Genomic DNA, 27,101 nt, shown 5'->3' on the forward strand with positions numbered 1-27,101 from the left:
ACAAAATACTCTCCTAAATTTTATTGATTAGAATGGAAGACTGATTGGGGAAGCAAAAATGGAAGCCTGGAACACTCAGCAGGTGAGCAGGCAGGGAGATGAATTGCTTGCACCTGTTATTTTGGTGACTGAGAGGTACTGAGAGAAGTAAGAAAAGTCTCTGCTCCCTGCTGCTGCTTTAAATCACCTCACACCCTGAATCAAGGTGCTATAAACTAACTTTAATGCAGCACTAACACAAGAAGGTGTTAGAAGGTGTAATCAGGGTTCCTAAATGAGAAGGATGGTAATTGCTGGTCATTGGCATCCTTCAGCTGATAAGCAGCCTACTAGCCTGAGAAATGAGAGAGGTTTTGTACTGCTGTGTGATCACAACCTCTTCGTCAAAATATCTGCCTGTGGAATAAAAACAACAAATGAGCTGCTCCTTATACATTAAGAGGAGTTTTGCTGAGATGCTTGAAAAACATGTTTTTCTCTTGTTTTGATTACATTTATTAGTCATATGGAAGATGGTGAGGAAAACAGAAGGGATCAGCTTTATCTGAAATTTATGAAGGATCCCTGGCTGTCAAGCTTTCTAAAAAGCAAGTGTTTCTTGATACCACCTCTACTATTTTATATATAAATATATGCATATTTCTATCTATCTGATGGTTCTTCACCAGTAGGAATTTTTATTGCAATACAACTATGAAATGTTATCTTGTTCTCAGGAAAATAAACACAAATCACATGTGGGAGAGTGATGCAAAAATACGTGTCGCATCCAGATTGTGGGTGGTTTCTGACAGGTCCTTTGGCCACACACCAGAACACCCCAGAGTCCTGCTGTAGCTACTCAGAGCTGCGGGCTCCTTGGCACTTCCTTTTCTTGCTGCTGGGGATTACCTTCGCTTCATGGATCCCTGGCTTCCTGAAGAGTGTCCTGGGCACAAAGCAGAGCAAGCACTGTGGCAGAATCCTGTCTCTTCCTTCTAATTTCTGTGACTTTTACATTCAGTTCTGGACCAATAGTAATAAAGTCAATAAATAAAGCCAGTTATCTGATAATTTGTGCATGAATTGTGCCGTGATAGTTAAGAATAAGTAAAAAGTCCCATCTGTTTATCACAAGACATCCCTATCTAAACCTGTGAACACCTCATGGCGCCAGTGAGGAATTTTAGCTGAAGGCCTTTGAAGGAGTTTCTGAATAGTTCTGAGCTTAGGAAACTCCAAAGCTTGGAATAACTCCAGGTTCTTTAGTACTGGTTCACATTGCTTTCACAGCTGTGCTCAGGTGAACACCAAGACTGAAATTCCTCCAGGACATTGTTAGAGTGCAATTTATGAATCTGAAACTAGCACAGAAATAAGAAAATAGTGAAAAGCAGTAAAGGATTTGGAAACATGTTGAGTATGTTATGTGTCATGTTGGTTCTTCCCACGGGCCACACTTCATTTCCTGTGCCCTGGGCCTCTCTTGGGCAGCAGAGGTGTTCCAAGTCATTGTAAGTGCTGATCGTGCTGCTGGTAGCAGAAAGTCCCTGCTCCTGGTTATAAGTGGTCAATACCAGGCTGCATGAGGCCCTGAGCAAGCTGATCTAGTGACTGACATCCCAGTCCATGGCAGGGGGTTGGAATGATGTGATCTTTAAGATCCCTTCCAACCCAAACCAGTCTGGGATTCTGTGACATCTTTAGAACATAAAACTGCTTTTCCCTCCCCAGCCCTACTTCCATCAAGAGCAATACCTATGTAGCAATGGTAAATGGGAAAAGTGCAGGAGGCCATCAGAAACAAAAACTGTCCTGAAATCTGAGATTTAATGTTTTCTTGGTAGTCTAAGTATACTTTTAACCATTTTCCCAGTGTTTATTACACTTTTCCCATCAGCTGAGTGAATGTGTTTCTTTTGAATGTACTTGGAAAAGGTGGGGTAGAAATGTGTGTTGCACTTCACCACTTGCATATTATAAACAGACTAAATATCACTCAGATTGTCAAAGCACTTAAAGATCAGAACAGGTTAGATATGTCAAAGAGCAGATGTTTACAGTGTATAAGAGTAAATCAAGTCTTATGGCTTCCTGCACTGGCCATCAGCTCAAGGCACTGAGCTGAATCCCTCCAGTGAATCTGAAATGGACATTTAAAGACTATTTTTGAGAAACCCTTGCTGGGGTTTGTGTCATCTGAATTCTGTTGCAATAGCCCACATCTCTCATCTTGAAAATTGCACGGCACTGAAGGCACAGAGTAGTGGTTTGTGGATCATACCAAATCGTTAAGAAGTGAGGATTTCAGTTAGGTGCAATTCAGAGAGGGAGATGGTCTCAGGCTAATTAGAGTGAAGATAACACTGTAAGGAAAAGAATCTTATCTTTAAGGAATATTCAGGCCTTACATTTCCAGTGGCTCTGAGCAAGGGAAGAAAGCCGTATCAGTTTCTGAGCTATAAAAAGCACAGACCTTTTTCTGCTCTGCTGGATTACAGGAATCAGTAATTTCACATTTTCAACACATCACCGAAGAAAATGCCTGATCTCAGGCATGTCACCCCATGGCAGATCAAAGGCCCCAGGATCAAAGAGATTAAAGTAGCCTGGTCTCTCAAAATATTATTTCCTGTTTGAAAAACACCAATTATATTACTGTAGAAATTCATGTAATAAGTTACTGTTCATTTTTTTATAGGAAAATCAAGTCTCAGTGTGAATTTTAAAATTCCCTTTTATTTATGTTTCTTTACAAGTGTTTCATTCCTGATTTTATCGACAGATTTCTTGATGTTACCTGTTCCAAAAGCCTCAACTCAAAGAGGTTTGAAAGCAAACCATTAGTGACACGGCTTTTATGTCAGTCTTGAAGGTGCCTTGCCCTTTAATGATGCGTAATTAGCGTCTCACAGGCGAACCGAAGGGAGCTGATTCACGCACGGCTCTTTTTCCTCTAGGGAGCACAGGCTGTCGTGACAAGAGATGAGAGCTACTTTGGAAGTAGCTCAGCTGCCTCCGTGCAGTGGAGGAGAGCTGCACATGTCAGGCCTGATCAAATCCACCGGGGTTATCCCAACTCCTGCAGGATTCCAGCTCCAGGCACTAAGTGGGAATTTTCAAAGATGTAATACTGTGAGAGGTAATACTCTCAGTTTGGCATCACACTGCTTCATCTGTAGGAGGTAACCCAGAGGTTATGTCAGTGATCCAGAGTCCCAACTTTCTTTGTGGTATCAATTTGCTAGCACTGACTTTAGCCCATAATTTCACTGTTTCTTGATAGGGAAAAATCCCTTATCCTCTTTCACCATTCATCATGTTCAAGTGATTTAACCATCACAGAACTTCACAGCTTCTTGCAGTGAACCCTCAGGACAAGAAAGACCTCAAGGGGCTGGAGTGTGTTCAGAGAAGGGAACAGAGCTGTGGAAGGGTTTTGAGGCACCGGGAGCGGCTGAGGGAGCTGGGAAGGGGCTCAGCCTGGAGAAAAGGAGGCTCAGGAGGGACCTTGTGGCTCTGCACAGCTCCTGACAGGAGGGGACAGCCGGGGGGTCGGGCTGTGCTCCCAGGGAATAGGACAGGAGGAGAGGGAACGGCCTCAGGCTGTGCAGGGGAAAGTCCAGGATGGATATTAGGAAGAATTTCCTCATGGAAAGAATCATCAAGCACTGGGCTGCCCAGGGCAGGGGTGGAGTCCCCATCCCTGGAAGTGCTCCAAAACAATTTAAGACATCCAAGAAACATGGAAACTAGTCTGTCAGTGGATTTTTAATTTAAGCAAAAGCATAAATAAGAACGAAATAAGAACATAGTAGAAATTAAGCCCCCTGAAGGGCTTAAAACATGAACGAGCTATGTTTGTAGCTTGTTAACCAAATACTCAAACTCTAATTAAGTCCCAAGTAGTCAGGAACAAGGAAGAAAAGGTAAATATGCTGGAGGAATACTGAGGTGAGCACACAAAGGAGTAGAACAAAATAAATGTTAATTAAAAGATAATGTCTAAGCAATAGAATGTTTTCATGGTGTAACAGTTTCCTGCTGCTAAATAAATACCAAGGTGAAACCCAGGCATCCATCAAAACTGAATGCCAAGCCAAAGCCAGCATATTTTAAGAAAAAAGGCATTTATCAAGGATTCTCATAAAGAGATATTACTCCTCCAGTGAAAAGAGTGCTTCTGGGCATTTATCCTGGGATTCATAGATACTGCTCCTATTGATGGACTGTTTTTCATCATATTATTCATTTAGCTGTACAACTGTGTAAGAAACACTTGTATATATTCAAGCAGGATTAGTTAACTATGCTTAGAAATGGGGTTTTGACTCAACACTCTTGTGTGCCTGAATTCAGTGATGTTGCCCCTGACCTGTCAAGATCACCAGCAGTTCCGCTGCTGTTAGGTAGGATCACTATTTCACCTTTGCTTTCCCCATTTTGCTGTAGACCTAGTAGGAACAAATGGTGTGAACTGTTACTTTTATTTCACAGCGAGGATGGTCTTTTCCTACCCAAAGATACCGTTAGCGCAGAAGGCCATGAGGCCCTTGACGTTGCGTTTCTCTAGCCCCCCCAACATTAGCCCAGCGGCTTGTCCTGCAACCTCCCAGCTCCCTTTACAAGCGCCGTCCGAGGCTGCCTTGCGCGGCCCATGGCGCACAGCCCGCCGATCCACCTACGAGCCGGCGCTCGCCCCCTTCAGCGCGGCCCCGCCCGCGCTCCGCAGCCGGCCCCGCCCGTGTTGCCGTGCGCCCGCCCCGCGCGGGCGGAGCCGGAGCCGAGGCCGCGCCGGGGCCGCCCCTTCCCTGCGCGGCCCGGCGGAGGCGGGGATGTGAGTACGGGCAGGGGGACGGCAGCGGGGCCCGGGCAGCGGCACCGGGGACAGCGGCACCGGGGACAGCGGCGGCTCTGGGGACAGCGGCGGGAGGGCCCGGCCTGCATTGCCCGGCCTCGGGGCCGCAGGGCCGGGCTGGGGCTGCGGCAGCGCCCGGAGCCCCCGCGGGCGCGGCCCCGCCCCGGCGGGAGGAGTCCCGCTGGGAACGGGGTGTCCCGCTGGGAAGGCGGTGTCCCGCCGCGGGCACCCCGGGCTCCGGAGAAATGCCCCTGTTTTTCAGCCGAGGCTCCAGGTCCCGCTGTCACAGCCAGGGGTGTCGCGGCACCTTCCCCAGGGCCCGCCTTGTATCGCGGGGAGGGCCGAGGGAAGGGTCTGGGGGGCCCTGGCTCGCAGTGTGGGTGGTGTGTAGGCACTGGGCTGCGGGTTCTGGTGAGAAACCTCCATTGTCCTCGTGTTTCCTTTGGGTTGCTTCTAACAGGGTTTTGAAAGGGCATTTTGGAACATGTTCGGGCTGGAAATAGGGGTGTTTCTGTTTGTATTGTTCACCTGATAAAAGACCCTTGTGTCTTGCACAGTATGTTGCATAACCTTTTCCATATTTTAAATTTCGGGGAGCAGGAGAGGTCTCGGCATCTCGTCTCTCCAGTGACGTGGAGTTTGGGGCACAGAAGGCAACCAGCAGGTGGTGGAATAGGCTAAGTGTGAACACAGAATCCCATCTGAGCCTTGGTTTGTCCTGCTGACCCACGTGTGCACACAGGTGTCCACAGACAATTGGTGTTTGTGTTTGTAAACACAGAGCATTTAATAAACATTCCTGGGTTTGTGAATGGCTTGTGAAGGAGGCCTGTGAGCTGGCTCTGCTGTGTTTCCTGGTATTGGGAAAATAAAATGATTTGGAGGGGGAGGCTAAGGAAAGTATTGGTTAAGGGTTACAGGTGTGACATCTGGAGTTAAGAGTATGTCCTTCGGTTCTGTGCTCTGCAAATAAAAACCTAAGGCTTACTGGTTTGCTCAGGCAGTCACAAAATGGTTTGTTGCTTTCTAGGAAAGGAGCGTAGAAATCTTTCCAAGCTTCTGTTGTTAGAAGCATTGTGGTTTGTGTTTTGGTACAGAATTTAAAATAGGAGTCTAGTCATGCAGGTAATGAAGGTTATGTTGTCTACAAACTGGGTGCACCTTTGAAGGTAGAGGTGCTGATTGACACACCTGGAAAGACAAGGAGAACCAAACGTTGCCATTTTTCTGTTGGAAATACCATCTTTAAGATTTACAAAATCGATATTAGGGCTAATTTGTAACTTGAGCCTTCAGTGTCAAACTGGTAAATGGGTTTGAAGTAGTGACTGGTTTGTGTTTGCTTGCCAAGGCCTCACAGGACGGAGCTGTACGAGGACCCCCCGTTGGGATGCTGGCCCATTGTGTATTCCCCAGACTACAACATCACCTTCATGGGACTTGAGAAGCTGCACCCCTTTGATGCAGGGAAATGGGGGAAAGTCATCAATTTCTTGAAAGGTAAAAACATAACAGAAGCCTCTTAAACCAATATTTGCACAAAATCTAAAGAAAATTACATGGTTAGTACAGACTTGTGTTGGGCTTACCAGACCTGAATTGCAGTGTGTGGCTTCCTATAGACTTGTGCTTCCCTGCCTTTACACCTGGTGTAGCAGGAGCTGGGGCATTCCTGTGGCTGGTGAAACACCAGGTGTTAATGATGGTTTGCTGCAGGTGTAACTTACTTACTCAAGTTGGACTGCACACAGAGCTCCTCAGGCTGAGGGAGAAGTGCAGCTGTAGCACTTCAGTCCTTTCTTTAGCAGCCTCATCCTATTGCTCTGATAATGTTTGGTAAGAGCTTTGAGGCCCTTCTGGTATAGGCAGAGCTTTTTATGATGCTTCTAATTATTGCTGTTTAAACCATTTGTAGGAAATACATTAAGGAGATGGAAATGTAAGAACCAGGGGCAGGATCAGGGCCTGTGAAATCTTGGCATTTCTTCAATTAAAGCAAGAACTTTAAAAAAAAAAAAAGGCTTTTTCTCTTTCCAGGACAAAGGCTGTTGGTTGTCCCAAAGCCAGGCCTCTTTTTATGTGGTCCTAATGACTCGTTCAGCTGATGATCCTTTGCAGTTCAGGATTGCCCTTCCCACTGCAAGCTGACTTGTATTCTTCTAACTGAGGTCAAATAATTTTAACACTCTAATAACTTAGTAGCCGAGTTTTGGCTTTTTCCTCTACCAACCTTAAATAATTTAGTGTTGCGTTCCACTCCAGTTTTCTTAATTAATCAGAACTTTTGCCTTTCTGTTTCGTCTGTGTAAAGCCTTTTCCTCCAGCTCTTTTTCTGTGACATGTCTATTCTCAAGTGTCTCAGGCTTTCACAGAAAATTAGTTTTCCCAATTGTTTTACTGTCCTTTGAAAGGAGGAAGAAGCCCCAGGATGCCCCAGAGCACTTGGTTTGGTGTGGCTGTGTAGCAATTCCTGGCAACAGCTGACCCTCCCCTGTGCCTTATCGCTGAGCAGATCAGCAGTGAGCATCTTTCCAGAGCCCCTTCCTCCTGGAGAAGGAAGCTGGCAGCAGTTTGGCTCTGTTTGACACCAGTGCATGAATGAATTGTTCCTCAGTCCTCAGTCAGGAGAAACAGAAGCTTGCCAAAACAAATGTTGTTGCAGGTGCTGTTCTTGTATAGCAATTCAGAGCAAAATCTCTCACTTTTCAGAGTTGTTTTCTTTCTCCTCCAAGTATAAAATTAAAGAAGAGGTACAGGCTTAGGAGGCTACAGCTGTGCAGCAATTAAAGATCAAAATTTGCCTGGGAAGATTCCTTATAATTGTTGTTTGTAGTGATCACATGCGCTCATTCTGAATTCTTGGAGGAACTTGCTCTTATAAAACTAAGTTTTAAAATAATCTTTCAGTTTCTAAGGAAAAGAATTAATAGCTGTTCTTTGTTTTTTCTTGACATTAGACTGAGGTAGGAGGTAATAGAAATATCCTAATTAAGCTTACTTGCTTCTGTGAACATCCAAGCCATTACTTTGTTTGGAATTTAGATTTATTACTTTATTCTTCTATGATTTAGTGGATTAAATCCTAGTATAAACTGTGGGATTTCTTAAAGCATGTTAAAATAAAGGTGGCTATGTGATGGTACAAGCACCAAGATTTCACCAGTATACCAAGCCCTAAACTGTGAGGAGTTGTGTAATTCCAGTGTATGTTCATCCTCTGTCATTGCCTGTCTGTCCTTTCAGTTCAGAGAAGAACTTCCCATGATCTTAGCACACTCTGAAAACTTCTGTACACAGTATTTCTCAAATACACACTACCTGAACAGCTTGCCCGTGACACAGGGGGTGTATTTGGAAAACTTGCAAACTCTGAGCAACCTAAAGTCATTCCAGCAATAAACATGAGAGAGGAAGTTACCACACCGAGGTCAGAGCAGTGTTTGGAGGGGGGGACATGGGGAGCTAAGCAGTGCTGTACAACACCAATTTTTATTTCTCTCCTGTTGCAGAAGAAAAACTAATTGCAGATGACTTGATTGTGCAGGCACGGGAGGCGACTGATGAAGATCTCTTGGTTGTTCACACCAGGCGCTACCTTAATAAATTAAAGGTGCTGTACCTGTTCATATGTTTTTCCTGCAAACTGTCCAGAGTGAGTGTCAAAGGCAGTGGATGTCTTGTACAGTTGTTTTAAATCAGCCTTACAGATATAGAATGGTATCTGTTGATCACATTGACTACATTGTTATTGAGACTGTTGAAAGAAAACCACAGAAATATTGGGCATGTCACACTACAGAGGGGTAAAATATTAAATAGGTGACCTGATTAAATAGGTGACCTGAAAGGATATTTCAGGGAAATTAAACATAGGCAAAATTAGAATGTCTGAGATGTCAGTGATATTCTTGTTAGTGCTAGGATTTTAGTGTTGAGCAGTGTAAGTTTTGTTGTACTCTGATAAAATACAGTTCTGCAATTGAAAATACAATAGAAACCACTAACATGGGGGTACTTTGTTGGATGTTTTCCAATGCAGAGATTGCTGTATGGGGTTATGTAATCTTGACAGAGCATGTGTGTAGGGGTTCTGTGGTCAGTCTGTTGAGGGGAAGTACTGGCTTCATAGTCAGACTGCCTGGATCAGTGGAATATGGAGAGATTTGAAAGATCAGTGTAAGGGCATAACCAAGCACATTATCTGTCGTGAAGGTTTCCAGAGCCAGCTCACACAGCACTGCAGGGGGGATGAAGAACATTCCTTGTATATTTCTAAAGGAAACGTCTGTTTGTTTAACTTTGGTGTAGCTGTAAAGCATAAACATGTGAGATTTCTGGTTCTGAATCTATCCAGTCATCTGTGGGTGGAATTGGGTAGTAGATGAGTGCAGGTGACATTACTTTTACTTGGCAACTCTGCTTGGAGGGCAGAGAATGAATTTGTAAGAAAAAAGAATCTTCCATTTCATAATTCAAAAGAAGTTATTTTGAGTCACCCATGCCCTTCCACAGTGGAAGAGTCCTTGGATTGCTATTTCTGGAATGCTTTATTTTTCTGTATAAATGATCTGTTATTTCTGTGAACTTTTTCACTCTTAACTGCTTTTCTGAGTTCTCTTATGCTTCTTCATTCTGTGCTATGAAGTTACATGCAATTTCGTGCATCATTAGATTTGATATTATTGCAGCTATTCTTGATATTGAACTTTTAATTCCATAGAACACCCACCTCTTCTTACTGAATCACTTCTTTGAAGCGGGGTTTAATGTGCATAGCTCAGATTGGAATGCCATAATAATATTTTTAGTACCTGTGGGATGGCTTCACTTGTATAACTTGCGTCTTGTGGTGAAGACCAGCACTGTTGTGTCTATCCAGATGGGATTAACTGGGTGTCTCCTCTCCCCCTTTTCTTGAGAGAGTATTCCCTGCAAGTGTAGGAACTGGAAGATGTTGTGTTGGTCACCCCAGCAGATTCCTGCCAAGCAGCAAAGATAAAAGTGCTTAGTTGCAAAAGCAAAATAATGTCCTAGACATGAAAAAGCCCTGTGAAAGCTCTTTATTGCCTTATCCAAAGTCTACTGTGCTATTTTTCTTTTAAATCCAGACAAATAGGTATAAATGGTATAGTTTTGTATTACATCAGCTGGAAAGACTACAAAGTTGCTTGCCTTTTTCAGAATGCCCAGGTCTCCTAAAATAATGGATCACTTGAGTGTTCATTTAAAATCTGAACATGAATTTGGTAGGAAATTGCCTACACTTGCAAGAGTAGGTGGTGATTGGTGTCTTAGCAGCAGCTGAAAGGCCAGCTGAGCCTTGGCAGAAGAGAAACAAAAAGGTGTGCACAAGCTACTTCTGTTGCTAGAAATTAGGTCTGTATTGGCAGGAAGGGTCTCCCTGTTTCCCTGCTCAGTCCTCACAACAAAGTCTGGCCTTTTGAATTGAGGTGATTCCCCCTCAGTTATTCCTCTGAAGAATTTAGATCTCCAAGATAATGACTGGACTGTGGGTAGTTTGCTTGCAGTATTTTTCCACTTGCTGTCTTTTTCTAGTGTTATGTAAAATAATGCATTTCTTGTGTGTCAGCATTCTGACCTTTGGGAAGGAGGTAGGCAATGAGGTTAGAGCCAGTTTCTGACTGTGCTTTTCCCTTTTTATTTATGAGAAGTTCTGTAGTAACAAATGTGAGCAAACACTGAAATGCAAATGCTGAGGATAAAGCTGGTCTGGGAATCTGTTATGGGGAATGCTGGAAAACAAAACCAGCACACTGAAGAAAAAAAGCATAAAACAATCCACAGATTTTCAGTTACTAAGTGGAGAAGCATTTCCCTTCATCTGTAGCTGCCTTCTTGAAGCCCCAGACTTCGCTCCCAGTTGGTGACTTCCCCATCTGTTGGGAATTACTAATCCCAGTTCAGGCCCAGGTGTGGGCAGGGGGTGGCAACAGGAATGGCCCCAGCTGTGACCAGTGAGCCTGGGAGCCAAAATTCCCACCACACCTGGACTTCTCACCTTCACTTAAAAACCTGCAGCTGCATAATTGGTGATTTGAGTCATGATTGCTACCACTTCTCCCTGTTGACGTTAATCTTATTTTAAACTTTGTTAAAACTTTGTGTGATTATCGTTCACATTTGAGGTCAAATTCATTTTTTATCCAAATGTGACCTTTTCATTTCCATTTTAGAACAACAGGATTGAATATAGTTTTTAATAATGTGTTTGTTCAAAAGCTAAAATGTCTTGCAAAGGGGCTTTATCAAGATTGACTGTACTAAAAAATAATTAAAGCACCTTGTGATGGACAGCTGATAAGATGGTAACAGAATAAAGTCTTGCAAATATAAAAGTAGAGAGATTTTGAAATTAACTGTTGGGAGAATATAGTTAGGTCTTAGGCAGTTGATGAACAATGCCACCCCTTCACCCACCCAGTAGTGCCTGGTAATTGAAGCATTGCTAACTGAAAAGTTATTTTGAGCATCAGAGGACCCTGAGATGGGGATGTGATTGCCTTTGGTTCAAATTGCCCACCTGTACATGCTGCCAGCTGTGAACAGCTGAGGAATGGGGCAGCCAATGCTCTCAGTCTCATTACAGTTCCTAACGTTACAGAAAATAGGATCTGTTCAGACTCTTTGTACATCGTGGCAAGTCATATTCCTCAGTCCCTCAGTGTTTCAGTACTGGTTGGACAGGTATATTCTTGCTTGTGACTGAGGCTTTGAAATATATTTAGCAGTGTTATCACTGGTAGCAGTGTTAGTGGAAGTTCTTTGAAGTAATCAATGTGTTTGCAAAAAAAAGCGTTTGCATATTGCAAATATTTTGTGTTCTAACCTTGGAAGACTTTTGAACAAAATGTTTCCTTGAAACATTTTTCAGAAGTGTTTAATATGCTAAATGAATTTTAATCAATTCTCTATGCTAAAGTTTGTACTGTGTGTTCACTTAAGTGTTTGAACTTCTTAGTTCAATTGTCTGTTTGTTTGTGTTTGCTTTCTCCTTGATACATCCTTTTAATTCCACACAGGAATAGATATTTTAGGTTTGAACAATATACCAAGTGTAGCTGAAGGGCATTTTATAATTCTTCCTCCTAATCTGAGGGATATTTTATTTTCTGAAATACTACCTTCCTAAAAAATTGCTGATTTAATACAGTTTGATACTAAAATCTGGAAAGTGATTATTCTCATAGTTAAAAACTTGAGGATGAACCTGTTTAGAGGTCACTAATAAGAGCTGGTGTGGTCACTTCCATCTAAAAATACTAAAACTCTTCCTAAGGACCTGTGAGCACCTTTTCAGTAAATAACAACTAATGAGAGAGCTAAGTGTCATCATCAAACCACAATAAATTAATTGGAATTCTCTTTTTCCCCTTTGCAGTGGTCATTTGTTGTGGCTACAATCACAGAAATTCCACCAGTTGCCTTTCTTCCCAATTTCATTGTTCAGAGAAAAGTTCTGAAACCTCTACGAACCCAGACAGGAGGAACAATAATGGTAAGGTGCTCTTGATCCACTCTTATCATGTATAAATTTGCTCCTCAAACACTGTAAATCTCTTGTGGTGTTTATATAACTGAGATTGTCAACCTTGGACAGTGCTGCCATGCCAGATACAGGAACAGGGTTTATTGCAGATTCTAGATGTCAAAGGTGAGTTAGGCTGGGAAATACAAAAATTAAACCAACTTTTTTTAAGGACTGTTCAAGGATTTGAATTCTGAAAGAACCTGCTGGGTTCTGGATAAGTCTTTAGGTGTATTGGATTGTGGTGATAGGCCAGGTAACAAAAGTGCTGCCTCCTTCAGTAGGCATGAACTGGCAAAAGCAGAGATGGGGAGGAGGAGGGAGAAAGAATTTCATGTAGTTCAAGGTGCTTAAAAGTATTTGGTTGTCACTCAGAGCAGGGACCTGTGGAGTTTCCTCTCATTACAGCCATGCTGTCACTGCAAGATTGTCACAGGAATGAAGGCAATGGTCTGAGAGAGGAACTTGGGAAGAGTTTAGAGCTTCCTGATGCTCTGCCTTGGATATTCTTGACAGGAGCTCAGTGTGTGTGAAGCCTCTTTCAGCTTGGTTCCAGCTAGGCAATACTTTTCTCAACGTTGGTGATGTTTTTCGCTGTGCTTGTGTTACCTTTAACTCCCAGTTAGAAATGTGCTGAGCTAGAGGAGGCACCTACCAATGGTCTGGTTTTTCTTACGGCTCCTGAAACACAGATGCCACTCCTGGGATTCATCTTGCACTTTGGAATTCATCTTGAGCTTATGTGCTGTTATTTTTACCTTTTTTTTTTTTTCATTATGAGGAAACAGGAATGTACTTTAAAAGCAATTTTGATTCATCAGACAATAAAATTTATACAGTACAAGTCAGAGGTGCAATTTTCTGGTGTTCCTGATGGGCCTGTTTATTACAAAAATTCCTGTTGAGTTTCTCTAGTTTTTAATGATATTTTAGCAATATGGGAAGATTGAGTTTTGGTGAGGAGTCCCTAGGAAGTGTGATAAATCACAGATAATGTGTTCTCCCTGGGACTTAATGGGTTTTATAGTTCAGAAACTGCAATCTTTCCCCAAGATCTAATTTGTATAAGTTGGCATGGTCATAGCAGGATCATGTTTACCATGCCAATAGTTGTCCTAGTACTGAATTAAAACTGCTCAAATGTAAATATTGGTTATAAAGATTTCATAACTGTACAAACTTCTTTTTGGATATGATGTGTAATATTTTCTTTCCATGACTACGGACAAAAAATAATAAGTTTTTAAATGTTTTATCTCCCCTTTTTTTTTTTTCCACTTGTAACGAGTAATATATTATATATGTTAAAGTAATATTACTTTAACAGACCAGTTAAGGAATGCTGCACTTAAATGCTTGTTTGACTCTTCCTGGCCAAAACCATCAGGATTTTCAGTTAAAAGCCTTGTGTGTCTCTTTTCTGTCAATACTTTTCGTTCCCTGAATGTCAGTTGAGTTCAAAGGAGAGATACAGGCATGGTTTTCTTGTACTGGAGGGGAAAAGATCAATAATAATCTATACCTTGCATGTTCTGTCATATAAAAGTTAGAAGAAGTACCAGGACACGTCACAATGGAGCACTTGTCTAGTCCCATCCCCAGCTGGAACGATGCTTTTTTATGTCTGTGTTCCAGGATTTTGAGCTTACATTCCTCTATTAGTTCATGAACAGGAAGGACATCAGGAGCTTCTTCATTATTTTTTACACTTCCCAGCACTGCTCTTTCCCTTTTCCAGCTGCCAGAGAAGGAAATACAGATGAATAGCAAATACTCTTTCAGCTCCTTATGCTGAGGGTAGTTTAGTTAGGGATTGAACTCAGGGATCTGGTTCAGTGGCAAAAGATCTGAAAATTGCACGGGCATGTCAGAATGCCAGGAGTGATTTGGGGTGGGAGCAGAAATTAAGTGTTCCCTCATTCATTTATGGAATTCCAACTGTAATTTTTTTTAAGGCAGGAAAGCTTGCTGTGGATAGAGGCTGGGCCATCAATGTGGGTGAGTACAAATTCAGTGGTACCTTAAATAATATGTTAAAAGCATCTGATTTTCATTTACATCTCTTTGCAAAGCCCATCAATGTTTTTAGTATCTGGGTTTTGTTTAGTATGTAGCTTTTCACCCCTTCAATGTTTTCCTGTTCAGGGGGTGGTTTCCATCACTGCTCCAGTGACAAAGGGGGAGGATTTTGTGCATATGCTGACATCACACTGGCCATCAAGGTAAGAACTGCTCTTAAACCACTGTTTTCTGCTGTTTGTGCAAATGGAGGAGAAATCCACTAATTTACGTCCTAATAGGAGAAAAATGAAGCCATTTCCAGATGGGCAGGAGTGGGGATTTGGAGAGTTGTAAAGTGGGATTGATGAGTTGCAGGGGTCAGAATTATCAAGGTAAATAGCCATCAGTGTAATTGCATTGATAATCTTATCTTGCAAAAAACACTCCAAATCAAACCAGATGGATTTCTGATATCCTCAGAGATAATTCTCGTGGTCTTGCAGGTGAACCTGGACATTCCACATTGATTTCAGTGGTGACATTCATGACAAATGCAGAGATAAAAATCCCCTCTCTGAATCAAACTGCAGCGTACAGGGCTCAGACTGGTTCAGATTCATGAATAAAAATGTGAGTGACTCCAAAACAGTCACCAAATGGGAATGAATACATTTAGTATTTAGCTGTTGAATGGCTGGAGTAAGAGCCTTCTGCAATCAGGGCTTATTTTTATCATATGGGCTATGGTATATTTGTATACTAGAGTATTTATAAAGTATCAGTAATAATCAAACACTAAAGAGCTCTAATGATTGCAGCACACCATGTGACATAACATCCTAATTTCTGTACATGGTAATTTGCAGAAAAGTAATCCACAGTGTTCTTTTTTCACCTACCATTAAATACAGATTGAGAAATTATAGTGGGTGACAGTTCGTACAAACTCTTTGGGTTTTACTATGTCTATATTAAAGATGGTAACTTAGCAGCAAAGTTAAGACTCAAAGAAGTAAAAGCCATTTTTTTCTTCCCAGATAGAATAAGAAATTAATTCTGTCACTAAAAGTGGCTCTAAGGCATGCAGTCCTTACGGCAGCTTTTCCTAAACACTGAATTTTAGGCTGTTGCAGTTGGATGCTGTCACCATCAGCTGTGTGATCCCTGGATGGGCCTGGCCTCTTTCTTTTATCTGGTGGAAAGATATAGGGGTTTTATTTTAATAAAAATCATCTTTTTATGTCAAATAATGAGATGTAATATTAAATGTATGAGAATCATGTCTCAGTTTATTTGGTGACTGAAACAAATAGATGTGCCCTACATTCAAATTCCAACAGTCATGCACTGTGCAATCTTTGAGCCTCCAGTTCAATCTGTCACCTAACTTCATAAATTTTTCCATGTTTTTCCTTGCTTATATATCCAGTTCTTATTTGAGAGAGTACAAGGAGTGTCTAGAGCCACAATTATTGATCTGGATGCCCATCAGGTGAGTAGTGTACCTGTATTCAATGCTGCAGATGTTTTGCTTGGAATAAAAGTGTATTATAAACACCTCTTTTTAATACAAATATGAAATCACAGAATAGAAAGTTAATCAGAGATGATGAAAAACTGTGAAGAGTTGATCCTTCAATGATTTTATGGCCCAAAAGGTTCTTAAGCCAGTTTAATAAAATTAACCTGAGTTGCAGCTCCATCATGTGGCTGCATGTAAAAACCTTGCTGTGTTGCACTCCTGTGAGAAACAAGGATCTCTCCAGACACAATCCCAGCTGATTCCCAATGCTTGGTCACTGCAGCAGCAGCCTCTGCAGGGGAAGGATTTGACCTTCATTGGTTTAATTTTAAGCTTAGCTTCAGGCTAATGAAGTACAGGATCCATCCCTCTTCACCTGGTGGAGTGATTTACTGTGGTACTGAGATCAAATTTCAGCTTTGGTGGGATTTGCAAAATAAATCCTGAAAGGACAGAAATGGTATTTTTAGCAAGGCAGTTAATGCACCAAAGTGATGTCCAACCTGAGGCATTTCAGGTGATTTATTATGTGTAAAGAAACCATTCTTACACAGTTCTAAGGCACTGAGGAAGCCTAATGGCTGCAAGTTTTTAATCTTGTCTCATTTCTCTTATGTGTCCTAAAATCACCATGATATCAGGACACAGATTATGCAGTAGAAAGATGTTTTGTGTTCATGGTTGTCTTCAGCCTCTCTGTCAGGCAGTGGATTTGTTTTGTGCTATATGGGGGTAGTTTGGTTTTGAAAAGTTCTTGGAATGTATTTTGGTTTTCAGATGTGCTGGTAGTCTCAGTGTGCACATTAAAACACCTGTTGTTTCCTTTCTTTGGGGGATGAGAGGTGTCTGAAGTAACTCAGCAGATCCTGTTTAAGGATGCAGATACTCTCATCTTGTGACTGTTCCAGTTCTTAGTGCAATGGTGAGTTGCACCTCTCATAAGGAAATGGTTCCCCCAGAGGCTTTCATATTCATAGGCTTGTGTGCATGAATCGTTTCTTTGTGGACCAAAGATGCTGGAGAAATAAATAGTTGCCACTTGTCATCATAAAAACGGAATTACAGCAGATGTATCTATGGAAATGTCTGTTTCTGTACTTCAAGTGGAATTCAAGGGAGAGGGGCTGTGGTCCTTTATGATACACTGATTTGAACAAAATTATCTTAGTGATTGCTGTGGTAAAATGATGTTTATATTAGTGAAAATAAGTGAGAGGCAAAAGAATAGTATTTAAGTTCAGAAATGGGGAGGGGGAGCCATTCCAAACCTGAGTTTTCTCTCGAGCATCCCTCTTCACACTCAGTACAATTTTTTGTGGGGAATTTCTGGTGTTAAGCTGTTGGGTTGTTAATGTTTGTAATTTTTCCAGGGAATAGTTGCTTCACTAAGGCTTGAGTTACCAGGAGAGCTGTAATCTGCTTTATTTATTCATTAATTCTTACATAAGAATACTCAGTATTCCTGCAGCAATTGAAAGTGACTTTTTCTTGCACAGTTGGAAGATGATAGATCTGTTTGGTGGTCACAGTTTTTGTGATGCTCTTGAGGACAATTAGCTTCTGATTTTAGCTTATTTTTCTTACATGTGTAATGAGATCCATGCAAATTACCTTCAGAGAGACAAGGATTTTATTTGTGGTAATACCTGCAGTCTTCAGACTGATCCTGTCAAGCCCCTCAAAACTGCACACCTCAAAATAATCTCCAGGACTATAAATAAGAAAATGACACAGGAGTTCTGAATATTAGAACTTCTGTAGTGTTAATGACTCTAGAATTTGCAATGTATTTAATTTTGTTTTGGCATGCTAGGAATAGCTAACTGTAAATTTCCTTCAGGGAAATGGCCATGAGAGGGACTTTATGGATGATCCTCGGGTTTATATTATGGATGCATACAATAGATATATTTACCCTGGTGATGGTTTTGCTAAACGTGAGTATTATTGAAATTCATCTTCCCAAATGTACCAGACCTACTGTGTTGTTACCTAACTTCTTTATTTACTACTAAACTTCCTTGCAACACTGTTACCTAGGTTTCTTTTTTTAACGATTTTTAATTTCACATCATTTTCACTGCTCACTGTGATATATCATAATAGTGTTCATGCTGCAGTGTTTTCCCTCACTTCAGGAATGACATTTTGGAGTGCAGGGTGTGGGGAGGTGTCAGTGGATGTTGTTGGCAGTCCACTTCAGATCTTGGAGCAGCAAGTTGAATAATCCTTTGATTTGAAGAGAGTTATTATCATCTTTGGCTTGCATTACGTTTATGAGAGGATTAGCTGATACTGAGTAAAAAGGTTTCATGTTCTTTTGAGAGTGAAGTTATAACATATTCAGGTGTTGCCTTGCCAGTAGAACTTGTTTGATAAGCATGAAGGAAACAATCTGCATCTGAATGTGTCACAAGGTAGGAAGCAGAGCAAGTCCTGGAACAGAACCATAGAACTTAAAGTTGGGAAGTCCCTCTGAGGTTGAGTCCAACCATTTCTCCAGCACTGCCACCAGTGACCAGTGTCCCTAAATGCCACATCCACACTGTTAAATCCCTGCAGGGATGGGGATTTCCCCCTTCCCTGTCATCCCCACTTTAAGAGTTGGTGCTTGATTTGGTTTGGTTGTGATTTGTTTATCCCTGCTGTGATGTGTCTGTTTTGTCTTGTGACCTGCCACAATTAATTAGTGGGACTTTGATAATGGTTAAATTGGAATGCAAAAGCCCCAAGTTCATTTGGTCTTTGATTCTGTTACAATGTCATTTATTACACGCTTAATTTGTTCACTGAGGCAGGGGGTGCTGGGGGAGTGGTTCTGCTGTTGGATTCCTTCAGTGATGCTGTTGTTCTGAAAAACCTACTTCATTTGGATTCTTGACAAGAGTTATGTGCAGTGCATTTCACTGCTGTCTTTTGACTAATAAAAATACTAAGAATTGTAGTACTTCAAGGTTTTAAGCTAAAAAATGACCATTTAAAGCACACCATGTCTGGAAGCATGCAAATATGCAAATATTGCAAGCAAATATGGGGGAATTTCCCCCAAGAAAAGCATCCTTTTATTCATATATCACATGGCAGCATTTGAACAGATGGATTAAGACCAAAACAGAGTCAGTCCTTGTTAGCAAGTCTGAAGCACTGAGCTGCAGTACCACACTGAATTCCAGCATTCCCTTTGTGCAGATGAAGGATGAGGTGCACAGAGTTGGGCCAGAGCCATGTGAATATGTAGTTCCTTGCACTTTGCATAAGAATGTCTCAATAGGATTTTTGTGGCTAAGTCCCTTAAACCCTTTCCAATAGGTGACCAGGAAGAGATGGGATCACAGGGGGAATCTCCTTGCAGAGGGACAGAGGCTTGAACATGAGATTTTGGATCCTTAGGGTAAACTCCAGTTGATCACTGTCTCCTTGGACTTCCTGCCCATTTTTTCCAGGTTTTATTGCAGGAACCTCTTCAACACATTTTTTGCCCCATGGGCTTCATTAGGGAGGGGAGAAAAGAGAGCAGCTCACCTTGCCAATGCTAAGCCATAAGCATATTGAGTCTCTGGGCAAAGCAGTGTGGAATTACACGGGAGGAAAAAGGAGGGCTGAGGAATAGGACTGGTTCACTAAAGGGTAAGTAGGAAAGAAACTGAGAAACCTGAGAAACCATAAAGAAGCAAAAACATTTGAAACTAATGTTAATGCAATATAAAATAACACGATGAAAAAGAAAAGCTTCACTGATGCTGAACAAAGATGAAAAGCAGAACAAAAGGCAGTAATCACAAGAGTAATTGTCATTCTGTATTGAGGGTATTCTTGCACACTTGGTGGGGGCTGGATCCATATTTAAGATGTGAGACTCCACATCATTTAGTGTGAGGAAGAAGTCATGCCTTGGAACAGCTCTGGCATGGCTTTGCTTAATTCAGAGGTGGAGTCACACATCCCTCCATAAAAGCACCCAAATCTCAGCTGCATAACCTTGGGTTTCTTTCCTTTACCTTCTCAGCCTTCAGTTTCTACTTCTATTGCTTTATTAGAAGCATTAGAAATAATTTGATTTAAATTAAGAATTGATACTTGCTCTGCTGGTAGGATTACAGGGTAAGAACATTAAATTGAAAATGCTTGGGGCAAAGCTGAATCTTGTTATATATTCATAAAACAGTTCACATAAATTCATGATCCCTTACTGTGAAGTTTTGAGTGTTGTGATAAAAATAAAACATCTTCATAATTCCTCAGTAATATTTATCTTGCTTTTCCCCCAGCTGTTTCCTCTGCAGTAGCAGTTCAGTGTTTTCTTTGCCTTATGCTTTATTTAGGTTACTTTTAAGTTAAAAATTTTCTTTATGATTTCTCTGCTGATTGGTAACTGGACTTGCAGATCAGCTGTTTTTCAATAACCTTTTCCATTTGCATCTCAGATTATTTTTTTTGTCCTGCATCTAATTTTCTCTTCAATGGAATTTTTTCAAGGTCATTGTGCTTTACATTTGCTGAGAAAACAAGCAGTTGAATAGTTTCCTTTAATTAATGTTTCTGTGAAAATGCAGTGTATTGAGAGAGCTTCCAGAAATGTAATTTTTTTTTGCTTGCTTACCTAAATTGTGCATTTTCTTTCAGAGCAATGCTTTGTTTGAGCAGTGCTTACTTTGTCGTCCCTCAGGTGCCATAAAACGCAAAGTGGAACTGGAGTGGGGCACAGAGGACACCGAGTACCTGCAGAAGGTGCACACCCACGTGGAGGGAGCCCTGAATGAATTCAAGCCTGACATCGTTGTTTACAATGCTGGCACTGACATTCTGGACGGGGATCCCCTGGGAGGCCTGGCCATTTCCCCCCAGGTAGGTGAGCTGCAGCAGCATAGCCTCCCCAGGGCTGCAGGGAGGGCACAGCGCTGTCCTGGCACAGACACACATCTCCCTGGCCTTTTCTCCCTTCTTTTTGTGGCAGCAGCTCTCTCCACAGAGAGAAAACACAACTTTCCCAGGCATTTTCCTGGGGAAGGCTGTGAGAAGATCAGAGAAAGGAATGAGAAACAATTCTTATCTTCACTTGCTGTACCTGCTGTTGTGCACATGTGGAATGTGTCATGGAGATTTGTTTACCAAAGGGTGATTTCTTGACTGGTCACTGGGGATGGTGTTTGGATTGATTGACCAATCTGGTCTGAGTGTATCAGGCTGGCTGTAAGGGTGATGGTATAGTATAATGAAGTGATTGATCAGCCTTCTGCAATCATGGAGTTAATGCTAATTATTACTTGGCTGGGGGCTTGCGGCAACATCTCTTCCTTCTTGTCTCTCCTGACTCTGAATATTTTTGTTCTTCTGGTGCCTGTTCCAGTATCATTCATCTTCTCTCTAAAATACACTGATTGCCAACACCCAGAGAGTAACCAGTGTAACCAGAGAGATACATATATTTTCACATTTCACCTGACTTCTATTTTCCCTGCTTGGTTTGTTCTTTCTGTGGTTCTTTTTTTCCCCTCACATGACCCATTTTGCAATGTATTTCTTTTGTCACCTGCCCCCCATGTGTATCTTACACTTAATTTCTTCTGTAGCACTCCCAGCTGTTTTAAACTACCCTCATGGTTATAACAGTTATTACAATTTTGTGCAGCCTGGCTGTGTATTCTCAACAAATGAACAGTTATTTTCCTTTTCTTGATCTTTTTCTTTAGATACCATTTACTTTCCCCAGTTTGCTACCAGCCTCAAATTTTGGTTTATTCTGAAAAGTTTCATAGAAGTCTTCACCTTTCTGCTTTTCTTAAAATAAGCAAAAATTTACAGTCCTCTTATTTCCTTCATGGGTTTTTGTGATTCCTTCTCTGACAGTTCCTCTGTGCTATCTCTGTCCTGTTTCACATTTAGGTCTCTTTAATGGCCACCAGATCAATACAGAAGAGTGGTTGTTTGATCTGTGAGCTCTCAGATTCTGCTCTTTGAGCCCCCACTTGATCTGTTCAGTTTGAATTCTCTTCAGTTCTCTTGCATGAAGAAAGAGCTAAGGGGCCTGGACTTGGTTGGGACCTTGGAGAGGAAATGGCCTGAGGTGTGAGGTGTTGGGTGAATCAGAGCCCTCTGGAGAGCAGTGGCAACCAAGGGAGGTGAAGTGGCAGCTTGGTAATAGGGAGATACCTTGGATTTGCCTTCAAAAAACTCCAAATTTCTGCACTTTGATAAGGAGCAGTGTTAACTGCCAAGAAAAATGAGTTGCTGTAGTTTCCTGGGTTCTGTGCAGACACAGAATGTGAGGATGGGGGAAGAAAGGTGAAGCAACTTCCCTGGCCATGAGAACAGGTGAAAGGCATTCTCTGCACAGCTGGAGGGAGCTCAGGCCTTTAGTGTCTGCTCTGAGGGCAGACACCTCTGAAGGGGTTCTTGTCTCTGGTGTGCAGGCTTGAAATCCCAGTGCTGGAAAGGCATCGTGCCTACACAGTCCCTCCCTTCAAAGGTCCTCAGTCCAGACTTCAGTTCTGCTCCTGAAGATGTCATTTGTATTTTAAGCTCCTGCTGCAGTGTTAGTTGTTCCCAGAATGGGGCTCCTAAGAGTGCTCTGAGTGATGGTTTCCTGGTTCATGAGGCTGTAAAAAAGCCTGTGGTGCATCAGCTGAGTCCCTCTTCCCTTTGTTTGGAAGTGGGAGCTGTGCCAGGCTCTTGTTTTCCACAGAAATGTGGGAAAAAGCCCATGTTTTCCCCTCAGCTCCTGCAGGCTCCCCCTGGAGCTGCTGAAGCAGTGAGGCTCCTGAGAGCAGGGGTTGCTTCCAGTTCTGGTGTGGGATAATAGTGCTGTATCCACTGCTGGGTCCCCAGGGCCCTGCAGCTCGTCCTGTGATTCTGTTGCTTCCTTTAAGGATCTGTTTCTAATAGAATTCTTCAGTTTCCTTTGTCTTACTGTTCATTTGTGCTTTCCCAGGGCTGTGTCAGACTGTGCAGTGAACAATGTTCTTGGATGGTTTTACGTGATACTTTTTTTCTGCTACATTTGTGTTTTATTCTTTCCCTTTACCATCTGTTTGTGGTCTAATTAATGGCAGGGTGTTATTTCCTGATGCTCTTCCACTCTTCCTGTAACCAGTCTGAGCAGTGCATGTTCATTTTGAAACACTTCTGCTGCTGCTTCTCATTGAATTTTTTGGTTTTGTATTTGATTGCATTGTGATGCCTTTTCCCTTCAGCAGCTTTGCAGTTACTGAAGTGTGGAGCTGTCCCTTGTAAGCTGTTGTCGGTTGCTGTAGGAGCGGTGGGTGGGACGGTCAGGACGGATGGAGACGAGAGGTCTCTGCAGCCAGGGCTTGGAACTCGCGGTTCATTGCAAAGGGATTGGGTGCAGGGCCCTGCTGGGAGCTGCCAGCCACAGCTCGGGGCAGGCCAAAAGAGAGCTGAAAGAGCAAGGGAGGGAAGTTCCCGTTACAATACCATAAACCTTCTTCTGTGATGAATATTCTAATTTTCACTAACCAATCTAGTACAAGATACAAATCCTATAGCATTTACATACAGCCTGTAAGAATGATTACATTACCATACTGTGTTACATTTTAAACCCTAAAAACTACTCTTTGGACCCCTTCTGCCAAGCTAGTAGGGTCTGCTCTGACCCTTGGACCTGTCTGCAAGCAGAGGGTGTTGTTTCATCAAAAGGGGATTGCCTTCAGCCAGCCATGCCATTGTTTTCCAGTTGTTCAGTAACCAAGGCTTGGTATCTCAAAGCTTGCTTTCATTTCAATCTCGCTTATAGTTTCCATGTTCTCAAAATCTTTTGCCAGGCAATCATATTTATAAGGCTTTCCTGTTTCATCTTCCCCAACAAGTTGTGTTGCAAGTTTTTTGGGTATTTTTGGGGGTTTTTTTTGGGTTTTTTTTGTTTGTTTGTTTGTTTTGTGTTTTTTTTTGGTTTTTTTTTTGTTTTGGTTTGGTTTTTTTTTTTTTTTTGTTTTGGGGTTTTTTTTTTTTTTGTTTTGTTTTTTTTTTTTTTTTTTTTTGAGGAGTTCTAATGAATTGCATGTATCTGGAATTCTGCTTTTACAAAAGTAGAGTTTAATTCTGTTCTCACTCATTCCTGAAGTATTTTTCACTCTCATGTGCTTATTTCAAACCCAGAAGACTCACGCTCTGCTCTTGCCTGGATTCAATGACAGTCCAGCACCTCTTGGTCAGCAGTCTTTGTTATTTTTTTCAATTCCATACCCTTCTCTTAGTATTAGAAATTACTTAGAATTTATTTTCTTTTTATGGGTTTGCCATTGCTTACATTTTATGGATTTGCTATTGCTTACATGCTTACATATACCCTTCAGCTGTAGATTCTTGTACTAACCGCAGGCTCTTATTGCAGAAACTGGGACTTAAGATTCAGCCAGTGATTGTGAATGTGTAAAACTACATTTGAATTTTGGGCTTTTCTGTAGGATTGTGAAATTTTGATCAAGTTACTGAACTTTTGACAGACGGTGCTGTGCAAGTTGAGCACAAATTAAAGCATTGTGAATTCAGAGAGTCTTTCCTAGTCTTAATTCCTCACTTGGGAAATAGGTGTCAAATTTGCAATCAGTTTAGAGTTCATGGCTTTTGATTTGGAATTGTAGGAATTTGTACTAAAGACTTTTATCTGCTGTGTCCTCTAAAACAAGCCAAGGATGTTTGATTTGCTGAGGGTTTTTGTGATTGGGGTTTTCTTTTAATGATTAGGCATGCAAAGCAGCTAACAGGACTTCTAAGTGAATTTTTAATTGCTACTGTAAGCTGTAAGGCTTAAACACTTAGCAAGCATCCAATACCCTAAATCCATAAACCACAGGTTAGAACTGAAGCATCATGTTGCTATCACTTGTTTTTTCCTGTGGTGACCTTGCAGGGCATTGTGAAGAGGGACGAGGTGGTGTTCAGGGCTGCCAGGAGCCGCGGGGTCCCCGTGCTGATGGTGACATCTGGGGGGTACCAGAAGAGGACGGCGCGGATCATCGCCGACTCCATCCTCAACCTGCACAGCCTGGGGCTCCTGGGCAGGGAGCGCCCAGCCTGTGCTCTTGGGAGTCCCAGCCTGGCTCACATGGTCAGAGACTCTGCCAGGGACTTCAGCAACTTGTCACTGCAGTGACAGGTCACTGAATGTTGGTCACATAACCCAGAGGCAATACAGAGTAACTCTGTCTGTCTCATGAATTTATCTTGAGCTAAGGCAACACATCCTTTTAAACTAATTGAAATATGCACTCAAGGATACTGTCTTTGTGTCTAATGTTGCTGTAGAAAGCTTAATTTGCTTCTCTGATTAAAGAAGTATGGATATGGGGTGGGGGGGTGTCTTATGTTGGAAGAACTATGCAGTTGGTATCCAAAGACTATCCCAGACCTGTTTCAGATGGTGCAGCATGGTCTGAGGTGGGAGGAATATGGACTAAAGCTACTGTTTTGTGGGGTTTTTAAAATACTGCAGTTTATTTATTGCTTTTTAAATTGAAATACTGTTATAAAACGAGTTCTGTGCAGACTTCAGCTGTCAGTTTAACACTAAAGGGAAGTGCAATACTGTAAAAGCCAGGGCAGTTTGTTTAGGCTTTGAAGCCAAAGCAGTGAGAAGGAATGTTTAGTAAATTCATAGTTTATTCCTGTTGTTGATAGTGACTTAAATGTTGCTCATAAACACCTTGTGAAATAGAATATGAAACACCTTTGGCTCCATATGCAAATGAGCCATAAGGGCTCACCATTACCAGTCTGGTGTTCCAAATGAGCTCTGCATGTGACAGGCAGTAGTTCCTGTGCACTGTAACTCACAGATAGAGAAACTACAGTCCAGTGAAAGCTGATCTTACAGTTCTCAGCAACCCTGCAGAAAAAACTATGCAGAAATATAGGCTATCTTATTATTGCCAGCTTGCCATGTACTAAACAGTGAGGAGTAGATTTAAATTATTTTTCCCCAGCTCCTGCTGTTTTTCACTGGCTCAGAGATCAATGGTACTTCTAGTTGCAGTCATAGTTGGTAAGCAAGTCCTTCATTTTTCTTGTTCATCGAGGAATGCAGTGACATTTCTACATAAAGATAATGTGCTAACTTTATATGGAGCTTTTAGGAGGAATTTGGAACAAAATAGTGTATTCAAAGCAAATTCAGTTGCACTACCTGGGAAGTTTGGCTTTGTTCAAGTTGGTATATTTTGCATTAGGTACTATTTGTAGCAGTGGGTTGTAAATGTACTAAACTGTATATTTTGCAAGAGCTTTTATAACTTTCACTGATTTGTACTACAAGTTTTATGTTGTGTTTAGGTTGGTGCTGTCCTGTGAGGGAGCACCAGGATTTTCCTTGTAGTAGAGTTGTTGTGTAAGCTGTTTAAGGAATGTTTAATTCTATTTCTAATACTTACCTCATTTAGTATTCATGTTTAGATCATGGGGTTTGTCCATTGTATGAATTGCACAACTGCTGTAAATACCTGCTTTAAGCCAGATCTGACCTATTGCACTAAGCTTGAGTTGCTACACTGGGATTAAAGAACACTTTTAAATTTCTTACTAGAAGGACCATCAGAGTATGACTAAGGTTGAGATTTATTTTTTCTATACTGTTTGACATTACTGAAAGATGTTGTTATTCTTTCATATAATTTTTATAAAATTCTAGATTACATTTCTATGAACTAAACCCCCATCATAGCACCATATGGTCTTTCCCCAAACATTTGCTGTCTGTGTTAACATGTTTCTATAATTTCCCCTCAGTGGAGATTAAAATTATGTTGGAAAATGATGACTGACTTCTTGTCACTTCACATGATCTTAGCTGTCAAAAAGTTTGACTGGAGCAGTTTATTGAAAAGACAAGAAGATGTATTTTTCATACTTAAAATGTGTCTGAAACTACAGTGAGTCTCAAGGATGAGTTGTACAAGGTTTGTCAACAACTTCTCTGAGAGTTCAGTGGTGACTCCTTGAAAAGAGCTTGCAAGTTTTGTGTCCAAATACTTTTAAAGATGTCATTATAAGAGGTTAAAGTCACTTTCTAAATCCCAAGTTCTAATTCATTACCTACCTTGTTAGTCCTAATCAAAGTATTTTAGTATTAGAGGTGTTAAGCTGGTAACTGAGCTTCTGAGAAGGCTGCAGTAGTTTTAGAGGCTTTTTATAAATCAGTATCTTTTCAGAGAGCTGAATGTTTGCAGTAGAGCCTGCTGGCT

General features: G+C 41.5%; 1 protein-coding gene across 2 annotated transcripts; it reads left to right on the forward strand.

Moving 5' to 3' along the window:
• The first annotated feature begins 4,736 nt into the window (after window positions 1-4,736).
• Window positions 4,737-26,674, forward strand: HDAC11 (histone deacetylase 11). Of its 2 annotated transcripts, none has more exons than XM_053989447.1 (10): window positions 4,737-4,816; window positions 6,189-6,337; window positions 8,347-8,447; window positions 12,237-12,353; window positions 14,339-14,381; window positions 14,529-14,605; window positions 15,814-15,876; window positions 17,747-17,843; window positions 20,573-20,751; window positions 24,776-26,674. In XM_053989447.1, coding segments are annotated over exons 1-10 (1,071 nt in total). In that variant the 5' UTR covers window positions 4,737-4,814; the 3' UTR covers window positions 25,019-26,674. The 2 variants fall into 2 exon arrangements, with proteins under 2 accessions (XP_053845422.1, XP_053845421.1); XM_053989446.1 differs by lacking the exon at window positions 4,737-4,816 and adding an exon at window positions 4,985-5,111.
• Window positions 26,675-27,101: the final 427 nt, after the last annotated feature.

The sequence above is a fragment of the Vidua macroura genome, chromosome 13 (assembly GCF_024509145.1).
Source record: "Vidua macroura isolate BioBank_ID:100142 chromosome 13, ASM2450914v1, whole genome shotgun sequence".
NCBI classification, from domain to species: domain Eukaryota; kingdom Metazoa; phylum Chordata; class Aves; order Passeriformes; family Viduidae; genus Vidua; species Vidua macroura.

What these genes read in the sequence shown, in the direction of transcription:
- HDAC11 (XM_053989446.1), top strand. Translation starts at nt 5,083, where the DNA reads ATGCCCCTGTTTTTCAGCCGAGGCTCCAG. An exon ending in AGACAGGAGGAACAATAATG is followed by an intron (nt 12,354 to 14,338) that starts GTAAGGTGCTCT and finishes ATTTTTTTTAAG; the next exon opens with GCAGGAAAGCTTGCTGTGGA. An exon ending in GCCTGGCCATTTCCCCCCAG is followed by an intron (nt 20,752 to 24,775) that starts GTAGGTGAGCTG and finishes GTGACCTTGCAG; the next exon opens with GGCATTGTGAAGAGGGACGA.